This window comes from Leopardus geoffroyi, chromosome B3 (assembly GCF_018350155.1).
Source record: "Leopardus geoffroyi isolate Oge1 chromosome B3, O.geoffroyi_Oge1_pat1.0, whole genome shotgun sequence".
NCBI classification, from domain to species: Eukaryota; Metazoa; Chordata; class Mammalia; order Carnivora; family Felidae; genus Leopardus; species Leopardus geoffroyi.
In genome coordinates, this window is record NC_059337.1 from 135,767,408 (window position 1) to 135,782,073 (window position 14,666).

Genomic DNA, 14,666 nt, shown 5'->3' on the forward strand with positions numbered 1-14,666 from the left:
CTGCGTTAGACTGAGGTGGCCTTGCAAGGTCCAGTCGTGCCCAGTCACGTGAAATGCTCTGAGGGCAGTTTGGGCTCAGGAGGCAGTGTTGAGTGCTGCCGGCGCTTAGAGAAGAGAGGCCTCCTGGTCCCACGGGAGTTGCTGTGGCTGTGGTATTTGTGTGAGCTCACTGGCTTTCCCACTCCGATCCCACCTAGGGGTGGTACCCAGGATAAGTGAATCACGTGCCCGTAGATGAACAGACCACCTTGTGAAGTAGTGAGCTCACCGTTAGCCGAGGCATCCAAGAAGCCACCTGCCTCTGGTCCGGGGCTGCCCCTGGGCGAGTCTCGGGCTCCTTGGGGCGGGAGGCAAGGCTGCGCCTCCCTGTCTGGCGAGCCCGGCCCGAGTTCCCCACCTGCCGGTCCGCAGGAGCCGGGAGCGCCTTCCTTCTTCCCACGCGACTCTTCGCCATGTGGGAGACTTTGCTGTAAGTTTCCCTCGCGGCGCTCTCGGGAGCCGCCCGGGCCGCAGCCCCTGCCCGCGGAGGCAGCTCCCGGCGGCTGGACGTCGGCGCCCGGAGCCGCGGTCCCCCCGCCGCCCGCCGCCAGGCCGGCCCCGGGGGAGGGGGGGGGCGGTGAGGGGGGAGGGGGGAGGGGCGCGGCCGCCGGGCTTCCGCGTGCCCCAGGGGGGCTCCGGGCCGCCCGCCGCCGGCGAGAGGCTTTTGACAAAAACCCCTTGACCACCAAGGCCAGCCTCTTCCTGAAAGCCCCGCGCGCTCGGATACAGGAAGTGGAAGCCAGCGAGCGCCCCAGAGCGCGGCGGCGGCGGCGGCGGCGGCGGCGGCGGCGGCGGCGGCGGCGGCTTCCCACTCGGCGCGGGGCTGGCGGCGGCGCCCGGCCGGGCCCTTCCCGAGGGCCAGCGCCAGGGCCATGCGGGCGCCCGGGGCACGGCGGTCCGCGCCGCCCGGCGCCTGAGCCCCTCCGTCCGCGGTCCCGGAGCTGCCGGCGGCATGATCCGACGGGCCGGGGCGCCCGAGAGCGGGGACCCCGCGGGGTAAGTCTTGCCTCCGCCCCCCCCCCCCGGGAGTGCTCGGAGCTCGCGAGGGAGCCCCGGCCGTCCGGCCTCGGGGCGTCGGGTGAGTCCGAGCCCCGCGGCCACGGCCGGGGCCGGACTCCGCTTCTGCGCGGAAGGGGGCCGCGCTGGTGGCTGCAGGACCCGGGGACTTGGCCAAAGTTCGAAGCTCAGACGTCACCGCTCGCTGGAAAACCAGCTAAGCGGCCGGGTGCGAGAAAAGCGTCTCTACCTGTCAGAGTCGGGGCGGAGGGGCTGCGTGGATGCGGCCCCCTCCCCCGGCTCCTGTCTCGCCTGAACTTCAGAAGCAATCACGCGAGGTCCGAGTCGCGCCAGCCTCTTGCACCCGCCGCTCCGCCTGCGTCCCCGCGCGCGTCCTGGGACGCTGACGCCCTGGCGGGCGTGGGGTGGGGGCCGGGGTCTCCGTAAGTTCGGGCGCCAGCGGCCCCGACAGCTGACGAGTCCGCCTAGACCGCGGACCCACCGAGATCCCCTTCCCCCGTCCCTCAGGCGGGTCCGGGGACGGTGACCTTCGGACCTGCCTTTATCAAGCCCTGGGGAAGGTCCGGGGCGCACGGGTTGCGCTGGGGTCTGGGGGGTCCCGGGGAGAAGGCACAGCTGGGCATGCGTGAAGCCGAACTTGTTTGGGAACTGACTTTCGGGAGGGGTCTCGTGTGCCTCGTCTTATGTCCCCCACCCCCACCGAAGTTGCTTTTGGACGTTGCTCAGGGCTGCGCTCCGGGTAGAAGGTTCCCTCCCCGCCGCCCAGCCCAGCGGGCGTCTCGAGAAGCTTCAGGGGGTTGAAGAGGCATCAGTTCCAGTGGTGGATTCTTGGGAAAGCCTCTTAGAACCTTTCGGGGTGTCAAGGTTGACGGGCGCCCACCCCTGCCCCGAGGCTGCCATTCCTGGCTTTTTGGTTTAAAACTCCCAGGCCTGTTTCTGTGATGGACACCCAGCTGCTGCCTGGCCTAGCTCCATGACCCCAGGAGCTCCATGACCCCTAGCTCCAGCTCCCAGGGCCTCAGTTCTCTGCTTTGTAAAACAAGAGGGATGGGCCGATCTTGTGCAGTTCTGGACTGGGGGACAGCTGGAGGTGACTGGTTCCCTCTCTGGCGGGCTGGGGGCTTAAACTCTTCTGGATCTGAATGCCTTCCTCCTCCCTTTTGCCCCATCGCCGCCCTTCCCCAGAAGTTCTGCCTGTATGCTTTCTCTTGGAAGTAACCTCTGGAAAGACAAATGCCATCCGGTGGGAAGAATGGGAAATTATGTTGGGGAGGGGGCCCCTCAGGGGCAAGTCTCTGCCACACCCAATATTGCAGGGTGGAGCTAGGAGGAGTTTCCCATGGAAGAAGGGGTGGTGAGGGGCCAGGGTCCTGACCTGTCCAGCTTCCCTTTCCCTACCCCTCCCCAGGAGTGACCCCCCCCCCCCACCTACTTCCTCTTGCTTTTCTTTGTTCATTACTGGACCAGTTACTTAACCTCTCTGTGCCTGGGTTTACCTATCTATAAAATGAAGATAAGTAGCAGTAACTATCCTCACAGGGTTGTTTTGAGGGTTAAATGAGATAATGCATAAAGAGTTTTGCACATTGGCCTATAGGGTAAACTCTTAATAATAATAATAATTATTATTATTCCCACTTGTTAATAATAGTACCAGATACTTAACCTTGGACAAGAGACCTGGTCTGGCCTCCTCTGTAAATTGGGGGTAATAATAACACCAACTTCACAGGATTGTTATGAGGTTTGGATGAGTTAATATTCAAGCAGCTGCCTACAGGCAGCCGTGGGTTAACACACCAGCTCAGGCCTGCTTAGATGTGCCTGGCACATTCTAAGGAATATTGGTTTGCTGCTAAAAACATCACTTTATTTAAGAGGACCTTTTGTGCTGGAAGGGTTCCTAAATAGTATCTCACCGAAAATCATACCTGGTAGGTACTTGCATACCTCCAGGGACGGAGAACTTGCCACCACTGTGGCAGTCCTAAGACTGAACTTGAGTTGCAGGTGCCTCCCTCTAACTTCTTGCCGTATCAGACCCTGTTCTGCCCTGGGGAGCCCAGACCTTGACTCTCAAGTACTACAAGGCAGTTTTCGGGTGCACCCCAGGCACCGCCTGTTCCCCGGGCCGCATGTCCACCTGTGTTACAGTCCAAAGATGAGGAGGAGCAATCATCTGTGATTCCTCACCCCCATGCCACCCCCAGACCCCACCGACCACTTGGGGCTGGGTTCTGAGTCCTCAGAGGAGGACTCCTCTTTCCACTGGGCTTCCAAAAGTCCTCTCCTTCTCGCTGTGATGTTCAGACAGCTGGGAAGAATGTCTCCTACTCTGACCCCCCAGAGCTCAGAGAGCCCCCTGGAATAGGAGTGTGAGGACCTTGGCAAGCAAGGTCTGTCTCCTCCTTGGTGCAGATGTCGGCTGGGGAGAAAGAAAAGGCAGACTGCCCAGTATCCTAGGTGTAGACACTTTTTCTCCTTCGGTTCAACAAATAGTGTTTACATTAGGTGGGGGCGGGCGCCCAGCATTAAACCAAGCCCCTTCCCACTTGCAGCTGATGTGGGAGACGATGACAGAAGGTGGTCTGGTGGGGTGAAGGCTTGGGGGATGCTGGGGGCTGCAGATGGGGTTCGCACACAGAGGTGATCTGATTCGGATTGGGGCTATATCGCAGACAGACTGTAGCAGAGAAAGCAGAAGCAGAGAAATCTGCTGGGAAGGAAGTTCTTCAGTGGGCAGGAGGGCGGGTAGTGACCAGGGAGACAGGAGAGGGAGAGGCGCTGGCCTCTGAAGGGATGAACTGGAGGTGAGGAGGGAGTGGGGAGGCGCAAAGATGACCCCGGTGAAGCTGTGACCTGTGGAGGGGCCGGACGCCAACCTGTGTGCAGGGGTCACTGAGGACGCGTATACTCAAAGCCCACACTTTTATGTTTGATGAATTGAGAGTCTGCTTAAGATTTTATTTGAAAAAGGATTCCACTCTTGGATCTAATCCAATCCCCTAATTTTTTATTTTATTTTATTTTTTTTAACGTTTACTTATTTTTGAGACAGAGAGAGACAGAGCATGAACGGGGGAGGGGCAGAGAGAGAGGGAGACACAGAATCGGAAGCAGGCTCCAGGCTCTGAGCCATCAGCCCAGAGCCTGACGCGGGGCTCGAACTCACGCACCGCGAGATCGTGACCTGGCTGAAGTCGAACGCCCAACCGACTGAGCCACCCAGGCGCCCCTCCAATCCCCTAATTTAACGACAAGAGAAAGGAGACCCAGAAAGAGGAAGTGATTTACCCAAGGTCTTAGGAGCTGGAGGTGGGGCTGGGCCTAGAAATTGGGTCTCCTGAGCCTTGGGCCTTGAAGGGGCTGCCTGGGCAAAGCCCCAGGGTTTGGGAGACCCCTGGCTTTCTGCCTTGTGCCTAACATAATGCGGGGATCCCGCTGAACTCCTTGAGAGAAGTCCCTCTTTCACTCCCAGCTCTAAGACGGGACTCCTCTGGGGTGGGGCCCACCCAGAGCAGTGATGAATTCAGGGTCCCAGATACCAACTCCAGCTCTGCCCGCCGACCTGGGCCTCCTTGCTTGCAGGGGCTAATGCCTCTGGGTGGTCCTGGCTGGCACTCAGCTGGGAGACCCACCCCCTTCCAGACCAGAAGAGAGGCTGTGGCCCACAGGCAGCAAAGGGTTACCTAACCAGCTCAGGCCTGCACTTCTGAACCCTAAGAAGCCCCCGTGCCTCCCCTGGGAAGCACTAGGGGGTGGAGGCTCAGGGTCTGCTTGGGACCGGGGAGTCTCAGCACATTTGTCCCTGAGGACCTCTTCCCAATCTCCCCTACCACTTGATAGGACCTATCCTGGGCCTGGGTCCCTGTTTAGTGATCTTTACTGAGACTGAAAGCATTAAAAACTACACATCCTATAAAGGCACCTGCATTTTAATCCAGGGGATCGGGAAATAAAAGAGGGAACCCAACCAAAGATAGGTATGATGGTTGAAGGTGGGGGGGGGGGGACCCACCCAGGCCCCTCACTGCCCTCTCAGGCCTTCCTGGAGCTCCACTTTATAGACAGGAATCTGAGCTGGCCTGCGGTGCCTCTCAGGAAGGGGCCAGAGCAGAGGGGAGGAAGGAATGCTGATTGGCAACTACACACTCGGTCCCTTACATCACATCCCAGAGTCCATCTGTCCCTTGAGTGAGGGTTGTCGCCAGTTCATGCTTATGCAGGCCATGACAAATGAGCAGAACTGGGTAGTGAGCAATGAGGAGGGAGGGCAGGTTTGGAGGGGAGAAGTGTCTGAGCAAACTTGAAAGGGGGAAAGTGGAGGGTCTACCCCTCCCTTATCAGAACGAGAGAGGCACATCTTGGTTGGGAGACACTAACAGAAAGGCCTGGCGTAGGAAGAGGGCCCATGCTCAGCGTCTGGGTGCCCAGAAAGAGCCCCAACCGGGGGGAAGTGCCTCAGAAAAGTCCCAGACTTCCTGTTTGCCCCTGTGGCTCTCTGCCCACCCTCCCCCCCTCTCCGGGAGTCACCTTCAGAAGGGAGTGAGGGCCCAGGAGTCATCTTGTTCTTGGCAAGTTGGCTTGGAGACAGTGAGTGCTGCTCTGGCAGCCAGCTCTAGAAGTTTTGGCTACGTAACTGTTACCCTGAACCTGCCGTTTATCCCATGCCCCAGGGGTGGCCAAAACATGGATGTTTTCTTCAACACTGGAACTAAAGACGAAAATCACGATGTTAATGACTTTTCTAAACTGTAGATCTCCCCTTGATCTCATCCTACCACCACCCGCTCCCCCACCCGCCCCAAAATAAGCCCTTCTGGTGAAATGGTTCTTGCTGCTAGAGACAGAAGACAGCCAGCCAGCCACATCGAGGTCCCCCAGGAGGGGTGGAGAAAACAGCATGACTCCCATAACCCCTGGTCTCCTATGAGAGATCTCCTATGATCTCTATTTAAAAACCTATGATCTCCTATTTAAAAACCCCTTAAGGACTCCCTGTCTTCCATACCCCATTCCAGTCCTTCATGAAGCCAATGTACAGCCTTACTTTTTCTCTTCCCCTTGGCACGCACAGCTGCCATAGCCTCCCCTGCCTTTGCCCACAAAGTTCCTTCCAACTGGAATGCCGTCACCTCCTCCGTGAAGCCTTCCATCCACACCAGCTCTTTGTGAATCCTCAAAAAACTTTCTGCACGAGCTACTTATTTACCTAGCAAGAAACCAAAACCCCATTAATAGCATGTCTTCCTGTTTAGATTATGAACTTCCAAATAAAAGGGATCAGATCTTTACATCCCTATCTTTTTGTCCTGCACACAGCTGGCACTCAATAAACGCTTGAGAACAATGACATACTGAACAGGATTCTAAAAATTGCCTCGCAGCCTTCCCTTGTGGGACAACAAGGCGGCTGGCCACCCAGGAAATTGGGTAGGGACCCTGTATAGGCACCAGTCACTTCGTTTTATCCTCCTCGGCGGGGTCCCCTAATTCTAGCTGTGCTCCCTCACTTCTCCGAGAGAGAGAGGGTGGGAGACGGTGAGGCCAGCTCTGGATTACCAGTAGATACTTCGTCCTCAGCCGAGAGAGCAGAGTTAGCTGGCTGAACAGGTTCTGGGTGAGCCCAGCCTGGGTCATTGGGTCCCGAGGGCAGGTCTGTGGTCCACTGAAAAACTGGGAAGATAAGGGTGTGTGTGTGTGTGTGTGTGTGTGTGTGTGTGTGTGTGTGTGTGTGTGTGTGATGTGTATCAGCCAAGGCTGCCAACCTCTTTTCCTGGGCAGAACTGTCTTTTTTTTTTTTTTTTAACTGTTTATTTTTGAGAGAGCAAGAGACAGAGTGGGAGCAGGGGAGGGGCAGAGAGAGAGGGAGACACAGCATCCGAAGCAGGCTCCAGGCTCCCAGCTGTCAGCACACAGCCCGAGGCAGGGCTCGAACTCAAGAACCGCGAGATCATGGTCTGAGCTGAAGTCGCTCAACCGACTGAGCCACCCAGGCGCCCCCAGGGCAGAACTGTCTTTTATTCTGAGATGGGAGTTTTGTTTTGTTTGCCATGTTAAGCCTCCTTTTTTCTATGAAACGATTGGGTAAATTGATGGTGGTTGTTAGTTTTTGGTGTCTTTTTTTGCAAAATAAAAAATGCTGAAGGAAAGTCTGAGAAACGCCGCTGTAGTTGCTTCAGGAGGATTCGTCCGTCCTGCACCCCCTTCATGCCCATGCCAGAGCCAGCTACACCTGGGGGTCGGAGTCCCCCTAATTGTATCATCCTTTGCTCATCTGGAAGATGCTAGGGGCTTGCTGAGGATGTAGGATGTCTCCAGAGTCCCGTCCCTGTGGTGATTTGGGAGAATACTAGGAAGCAAGTGTCTGTCGCTGGGCCTCATTTTTCAACGAACTCAGTGATCTCTAGGTTCCCCCTTGGTCTGACATTCAGTGATTCCCCGAATACTGGCCAACGGGCAGCAGAAGCTGGTGTCCTGGAGTAATATCAGAGCTCAGGGGATTGATGTGCCAGCTGGAGATGACCTAGCCTTTCTTCCTTCTGATGGCTGGAAGGGCAGCCTGTGGAACAGTCTAGAATATACGGGTACACTTTCATAAGACACAAAGACTCAGAAGGGAGACTTCTGGGTCGTCACCCTGACCGAGTACCTGGAAGGAAATGTTTTCTCACTGCTGTGGGTTTATTTTTGAAAAACCATTTTTAAAGAAAAAGTACATGGGTTGTGGAAGCCCACTCTGGGGATAGGCCTCGTGTGTCCTGCTAGAATGTGCCGACTGGGTGGCATTGGAGTGGCGTCTCTGAGTGTGACTGGATTCCCACACTGGCCATTTTGGGTGGTTGCTGAGGAGACACCGAGGAGATCACAGGCAGCCTCACGTCGCGGAGTTTCTGGTGGGAAGGCTGTCCCGTCAGGGCTTGAGAGGGATGACATCCGAGGGAGGGGGCTCTCTGCCGGGTAACCCCAGGGCCTCCCCACAGCACACCCGGTATCGTCCTGAAGTAGACAGCTGTCCCTGTGCCTGCAGGCCGCAGATGGCACCTTGTGCCTCCCCTGCCCACCCCCCACAGAGCTAGCCAGTGAACCCAGAACCTTCCCTCCTGCCCGCGTGGCTTGGAAAGAGAGAAAAGTGATGGGTGGGTACAGAGGAATCCTTCCCTCTGACTCGGTGTCCACAGGGCGGTGGGGAGGGCCTTACGGACTCCATACCTATGTGGCTGTCAGCCTTGGCCTTTGATAGAAGCATCTGGAAGCCACCATCATGGCCGCCACCTCAGGCTCTCTCCACCTGCCAGTAAGTCCTCTGCTGCCCCAGGCAGCTCTTCTGCCCAGGGGGGTGGAGCTTGAGGAGGCCGCCCCAGTGGCTAAAACCATACTGGGGGTCAAAACTTCTGGGGGTCAGAAACAACTCTGGGGGGTCATCAGAGTGCCTTGCCCCCATCTCGCCAGTAATTTCTGGGAGTTCCTGGGAGAGTTCCCACTCCAATTTGTACTCGTTTGAGAGAACGAACCAGCCTGCTCTGAAAAATGTTAGTTCCTTTTTAAGAGAAATGGGCTAGAGAGCGGTTGTGGTCAAGGCCTGTTGTGTCGTGTGCACTGTGGTACAGTGCACACTCAGGCCACATCCTATGGGCTCATGGCACCAGCCTCAGGGCCAGGCCCCCCCTGCACGCTCTGTCCTAGGACCAGGCAGAGTGACGGTTCCCCCCCTGCCCCGCCCCCGCCCTACCCCGAACCTGGCTCCACCCACAAGCCTGGAGCCTGGGGTGGGGGGACATAAGGATTCTAGGCGGGGGAGGCCAGGGTTGGGGACCTTTGGATCCTGATGGTAAGATCTGCCTTAGAGGGACCATCCTGTGCGACCCTTCCCCCATGAAGGTGGCCCCCGCTTCACCACTGACTCTGGGGTCTTAGTCAAAGCCAAGAACTTTTTATCCCCTAGTTGAGAGATGGGACTTCAGATGTCAACACCACCCCAGCTCCTTGACTCACATTTGATAGGAGATATCAGGGCTGATGAAAAAGCCTGTTTTCTGAAGATAGAAAGAGGAGAGAGGGATGTGGAGAGGGACAGCCCGGAAGGAGGAAAGGGGGCCACGACAGTCACAGAGAAGACTTCTTCTTGGGCACAGGTTTCCCCAGAGGGAAATTATTCCTGGGGTCAGTAAGTGTGCTTTTTCACCCACCCCTGGAAACCAAAGAAATAAAGCACTCTGCATCTGAAATTCTCAGTCTGATGATCTTTGGCTAAAGGAGCAAGCTATCAGGGAGGAATTCACCAGGGACCTTTCTCCCCAGCCTCCATGTCTCCAGCTTCCTTAATCTCAATCACTGTCAGAGATGGCTACTCTAAGTTTCTCTAGGGATATTGCAGTTCGAAGCAAGGACTTAGCTTTCTACCAATGGCATCTGATGATGGCATTTATTTATTTTTTTAAAAAATTTTAAAAAATGTTTATTTATTCTTGAGCGAGAGAGAGACAGAGCGTAAGGGGGGGAGGGGCAGAGAGAGAGGGAGACACAGAATCCAAAGCAGGTTGCAGGCTCTGAGCTGTCAACACAGAGCCCAACGTGGGACTTGAACTCACAAACCGCAAGACCATGACCTGAGCCAAAGTCGGATACCTAACTGACTAAGCCACCCAGGTGCCTCTGATGATGGCATTTATTATGCTTACTTCTTTCTGTTCTTGTCACTTTTGAGAGAGCATCCATCTAAAATACATTCAGGGATTCTTTTCTCAACTAGTATCTTCTTTATCCATCTTTATCCATCTATCCATCCATCCATCCACCCATCCATCCATCTTCCCATCCTCTCATCCATCCATCCATCCATCCATCCATCCAACCATCCATCCATCCATCCATCCATCCATCCATCCTTCCTTCCTTCCATCCATCCATCCATCCATCCATCCATCCATCCATCCTTCCTTGCTTCCATCCATCCATCCATCCATCCATCCATCCTTCCTTCCTTCCATGCATCCTTCCTTCCTTCCTTCCTTCCTTCCATCCAACCACCCACCCACCCTTCCTTCCATCTGTCCGTCCGTCCATCCATCCATCCATCCTTCCGTCCATCCATCCATCCATCCATCCTCCCTTCCATCCATCCTTCCTTCCATCCATCCATCCATCCATCCATCCTCCCTTCCATCTATCCATCCTTCCTTTCTTCCTTCCTTCCTTCCTTCCTTCCATCCATCCATCCTCACATCCATCCATCCATCTATCCTTCTATCCATCCATCCATCCTCCCTTCCATCCATCCTTCCATCCATCCATCCTTCTATCCACCCGTCCATCCATCCATCCATCCACCCATCCTCCCTTCCATCCTTCCTTCCATCCATCCATCCATCCATCCATCCATCCATCCATCCATCTTCACATCCATCCATCCATCCTTCCTCCCATCCATCCATCCATCCATCCATCCATCCATCCATCCATCCTTCCATCCATTCACCCATCCATCCTCCCATCCTCCCATCCATCCATCCATCCATCCATCCATCCATCCTTCCATCCATTCACCCATCCATCTATCCTCCCATCCTCCCATCCATCCATTCACCCACCCATTCATTCATCTATCTATCTGTCCATTTACTGAACATCGAGGAGTTTCCAGTTTATCTATTAGGGAAAATAAGAGAAATATGCACATAACTAACTCACAGGGCACTACATAAAAACATACAAACATGCCTATGCTACGATAAGCAGGAATGACATTCTGGCAGAGGTGGCATCTGGACTGGGTTTTGAAGGATAAGTAAGCTTTTAACAGCTGAAATCAGGTGTATGCAGAGAAGCACATCCTCATAGGAGAAAAGCACAGAGCAGGAAGGTGAGAAAGGACAAGTTGCGTGTGGAAGCCCTCAAGAGCCTGGTTTGGGGACAGGGAGGGAGAGTTCTGTGTGGGGTGAACCTAGAAAGGGAGTTGGGACCCCCTTGGTAACAGGTGGAAGAGTTTGGATTTTACCATGGTGGCGAAGACCACAGGTCTGTTTCAGAGCTGGGCAACCCTGCACCTTTACCCGCTAGGACACCTTTCTTCTTTTTCTCTGCCACATGGAGCAAGGAGGATCCCTGCTTTACAAGGTTGTTGCCATTACAAGGGGTTGGGAGCTCTTTCCTCTATGTGTATAGGGTGTGTGTGTGCACACGAATTCATACACTATTGGTTTTCTCCCCAAAATTTATTACATACCTGAAAAAGGTCACACAAAAGTAGTGGCATTTAAAGCATCAAACATTTGAATCTCTTTGATGCTACACCCAGTCTGAGTGCCTGTTAATTTCAGGCTTTGCATGCAGTTTTGATCTGCATGTATATGTTAATTTGTGTTCCTTTGTTTTCATTGTTTCCTATGTGCATTTTTATATGCTGTGCTGTGGACGTATGTTACCCATGTATCATCTTTGGTGGCCTCATATGATTCATGATTGCAGTTGGCACAGACACTGGTCAACTTCTTTCTAGTCCTTTCTGTTTTAAATGAAGCTCCTGAAAACTTAGGTGGAAACTTGTGCGGGGCTAGGGTTTGAGGCCCAATTCTTTGAGATAGATCACCACCCTAGAGTATTTGAACTCAAGGGTGAAGTAGAGCCTGTTGATTGGTCCCTGAATTTTAATTGGGTGTAAATTTTAGCTGAACACTGCTAGGTGTGGCCATGTGATTAAGTTCAGGATGGTGAAATATAAGTGAGGAGTGCAGTTTGCTTGGACATGTCCTTAAAGAGAAGGGGCGTGGCTTTCTCTCCTTTCCTCTTTCCTGTTGGCTGGAATGCAGATGTGATGGTGGGAGTCGAAGCATCCATCTTGGACTTTGAAGTCAATTTGAGAATGGAAGCTATATGGGGGGCAGCAACAATATAGTAAGGGTCCTAGACATGTTGGAGCATCATCCCGACTCTGGACCACTTCCTCGGGCTTTTCTATAACAGAAGAATACATCTCTATATGAATTAAGTCACTGTTATTTTAGATTTTCTGATACTCACAGACAAACTTGATCCTAACTAACATAAAAACTTTTCTCTCTCGTCACACAGCAGCAGATTGTGTCAGAAATAATAAAGCTGCTTTGCAGGGCTGCCTGCGAGTCTTCATTTCCTAGTGGAGGCTGGAAGGAAGAAGAGGAGGAGAGAGAGAAAAGGCAGTTTTGGGTCGACTAGGGCTCTTATTTCAAAGACTAGATTGCAAACATTTTCTTCATACTGGGTGTCTGTGAGTTTTAGATTTCACCAGAAGCTGCAGACTAGTTATTCTGGCTTGAGTTCTAACTCCCCAATTCTGTGCCTTGACAAGGCTAAATACTGCTGAGCAACTGTGTCTCTTCTCTCAGCCTCAGTTTCCCCATCTCTGCTCTAGATGGAGAACCCTCATAGGTTAACCCCCCCCTGTGCTGACCTCTGCAGCTCCTTCTGAGATCGAGTCTCCTGTCACACAAGCACGAGAAAGGCTGGGCCCAGTCTCAGCAGCGCCTGCGTCCCTGCTGGCTGGCACCATTTGCCCTTTCATTCATTCATTCATTCATTCATTCATTGCCTCTTTATTGAGCGCTTGCTGGGTGCCAGGGTGGGTTTGTGCTGAACATGGGCCGCTGGAGGTCTTGAATGACCTCTCTGGCTGGCCTTGGGAAAGATTTGTCCAGAAATGGCCAGGGCTTGACATCCCCTTCTGAGGATAGCACAGACTTATTTGGAGCCTATCAGAGCCTGCTCGGAGTGGTCCTGCACAGCCCAGGATTGCCCCCTGGGCATGCAGAGGCCCTCAGGGCTGCCTGTGTCTGAGAGGTCCCATGTGTGGCCTGGGATTGAGTGGGGTGGGCTGTCTGGACAGGCTGAGCAAGTGTCCCTGGAAAGGGTTTGAAACACAGTTGTCTTCTTTTTATAGGCCAAAGCAGCCCCCATCCCTGCTTCTAGCATCATCAGATGTCCAGAGCTCAGTTTTTCTCTGGATTAGCAGGGGCTCCCTAATCCAGCCCCTGCTTACAGATGAGTCTGTGGCACAGAGAGGGGAAGTGATCATCCTGATGTCTCAACAGCTGGACCCGGGCTCTTTCCAAGGCTCTGTGAAGGTGCCTAGGCCATTCCTTTGCGTGAGGCATTGGAGATGGGGGCGGGGGGAGGGGTACTGGCACATCAGTCTTCACCGACTGCCTCTCCCTCCAGCCTCTGGAAAGGTGAACTCTTTCCTGCCTCGGAGACTGAGCACACGCACCCCACTTACACCTTCTGTAAAAAGCCTAGGAGACTGTCAGGCCTCCAGGGCTGTTGCATAAAGTTGTGCAGGTTGTTCACTGCACAGAGGCACCTGGCTGAGAGAGAAACACGTGGGGGCTGAAAATTCATTCTCCTGCCAAGCCACGCACGATGTCAAGTGGTGAGAGGGTGGTGAGGGGATTGCCTGCATTCATGGGGAGGAAGGAGTGTCTTTTTCTAACATGTGCAGAGGCGTCAAACAGGCGAGCTGGAAGCCCGGACAGTAGAAGACCCCGCAACACCCCCAGAGCTTTGCTCCTCACGCCCTCGCAGTGTACTCTCTGGCCCAGTAGACTGTAAGCTCCCGAGGGCAGAAAGTGGCTCCTCTTGGCAGGGTGTCATCGCCAACTGAGCACCGTGCTAGGCAGTGTTCAACTCCCAGAACAGTCGTGCTGAGCGAGAGGTGTGAGGGCTGGGGAGGAGTGTCCAGCACAAGGCTTGGAAAATGTTTGTTGAGTGAATATATGGCAGGTTAATGCCGAGGAGAGAGGTCAGGAGAGGTTGACAGGACAGAGGGCATGTGGGAGAAGGAAAGGGGCCTGGGAGGCCTGCATCTTGCGGGGGGACCAGTAGACCAGGGGTGGGGGTCCTGGACAAGCTGTCGAGGCCGACTCTGGGCGGGAGGCCCTAAGCACAGAGGCTGTGGCTGGGGAAAGCAGGCACCCCTGGTGCGACTCCTGGCGCCACCTCTGTGGGGCCGGGGCTGAGCTGGGCACGACGCGGGGTAACTGCCGAAGCCCCAAGCTCTTCCCCAGGCCTTAGACTCCCAGCCACCTCAGTGTCCGGGAGCACGGCGCTCGTCCGGCAATGACCTGACGACTCACCCTGGCCGCAAGGACCCTCCGTCTTGTGGGGACATAGGAGCGACGTGCAGTGCTGTGCCTACGGGGTGCAGGATAGTCACGTGGAGTGCCGGGGTGCCAGCTGGCTGAGGGTATCTTGCTCAGACGCGGGTGCATCTGGGACAGCTCTGTTGGGGGTGAGAGCCAGGCTGAGCAACGCCTGGGAGTTTCCCGCATGAATGTGGGGTGAGCCAGCTTGGCTGTGTGGGGGGTGCTGCAGGCTCAGCAGGCCGGACATTAGCACCCTGCATGGATGGAGGATGGCCTGTGCCGGAGAGGGGACCAGACAACGGTCCCCCAAAGGCCACGGAGAGTGAGACAGGTTTGTTGCGCATTTAAAAATCTCAGCTGTGTATCCATTTCCCAGGGCTGCTCTAACGACGTAACACAGACTAGGGGGGGTTAAAGCAAGAGAAATTTATTCTTTCACAGTTCTGGAGGCCAGGGGTCCGAAATCAAGATGGCATCAGGGCCTGTGAGACTGGG

At 54.8% G+C, this 14,666-nt stretch overlaps 1 protein-coding gene across 2 annotated transcripts in view; it reads left to right on the top strand.

Annotated features, from left to right (window-relative positions):
- The first annotated feature begins 256 nt into the window (after nt 1–256).
- RIN3 (Ras and Rab interactor 3) overlaps nt 257–14,666 on the top strand; it is a 123,732-nt gene continuing 109,322 nt past the window's right edge. Inside the window, exon 1 of one of the 2 annotated variants that reach the window (XM_045448283.1) lies at nt 257–469. In XM_045448283.1, coding sequence (XP_045304239.1) covers nt 453–469 — 17 coding nt within the window. In that variant the 5' untranslated portion in view covers nt 257–452. Of the gene's footprint in view, nt 470–636; nt 1,036–14,666 lie in introns of those variants that run through there. The other variant, XM_045448282.1, reaches the window with a different exon arrangement.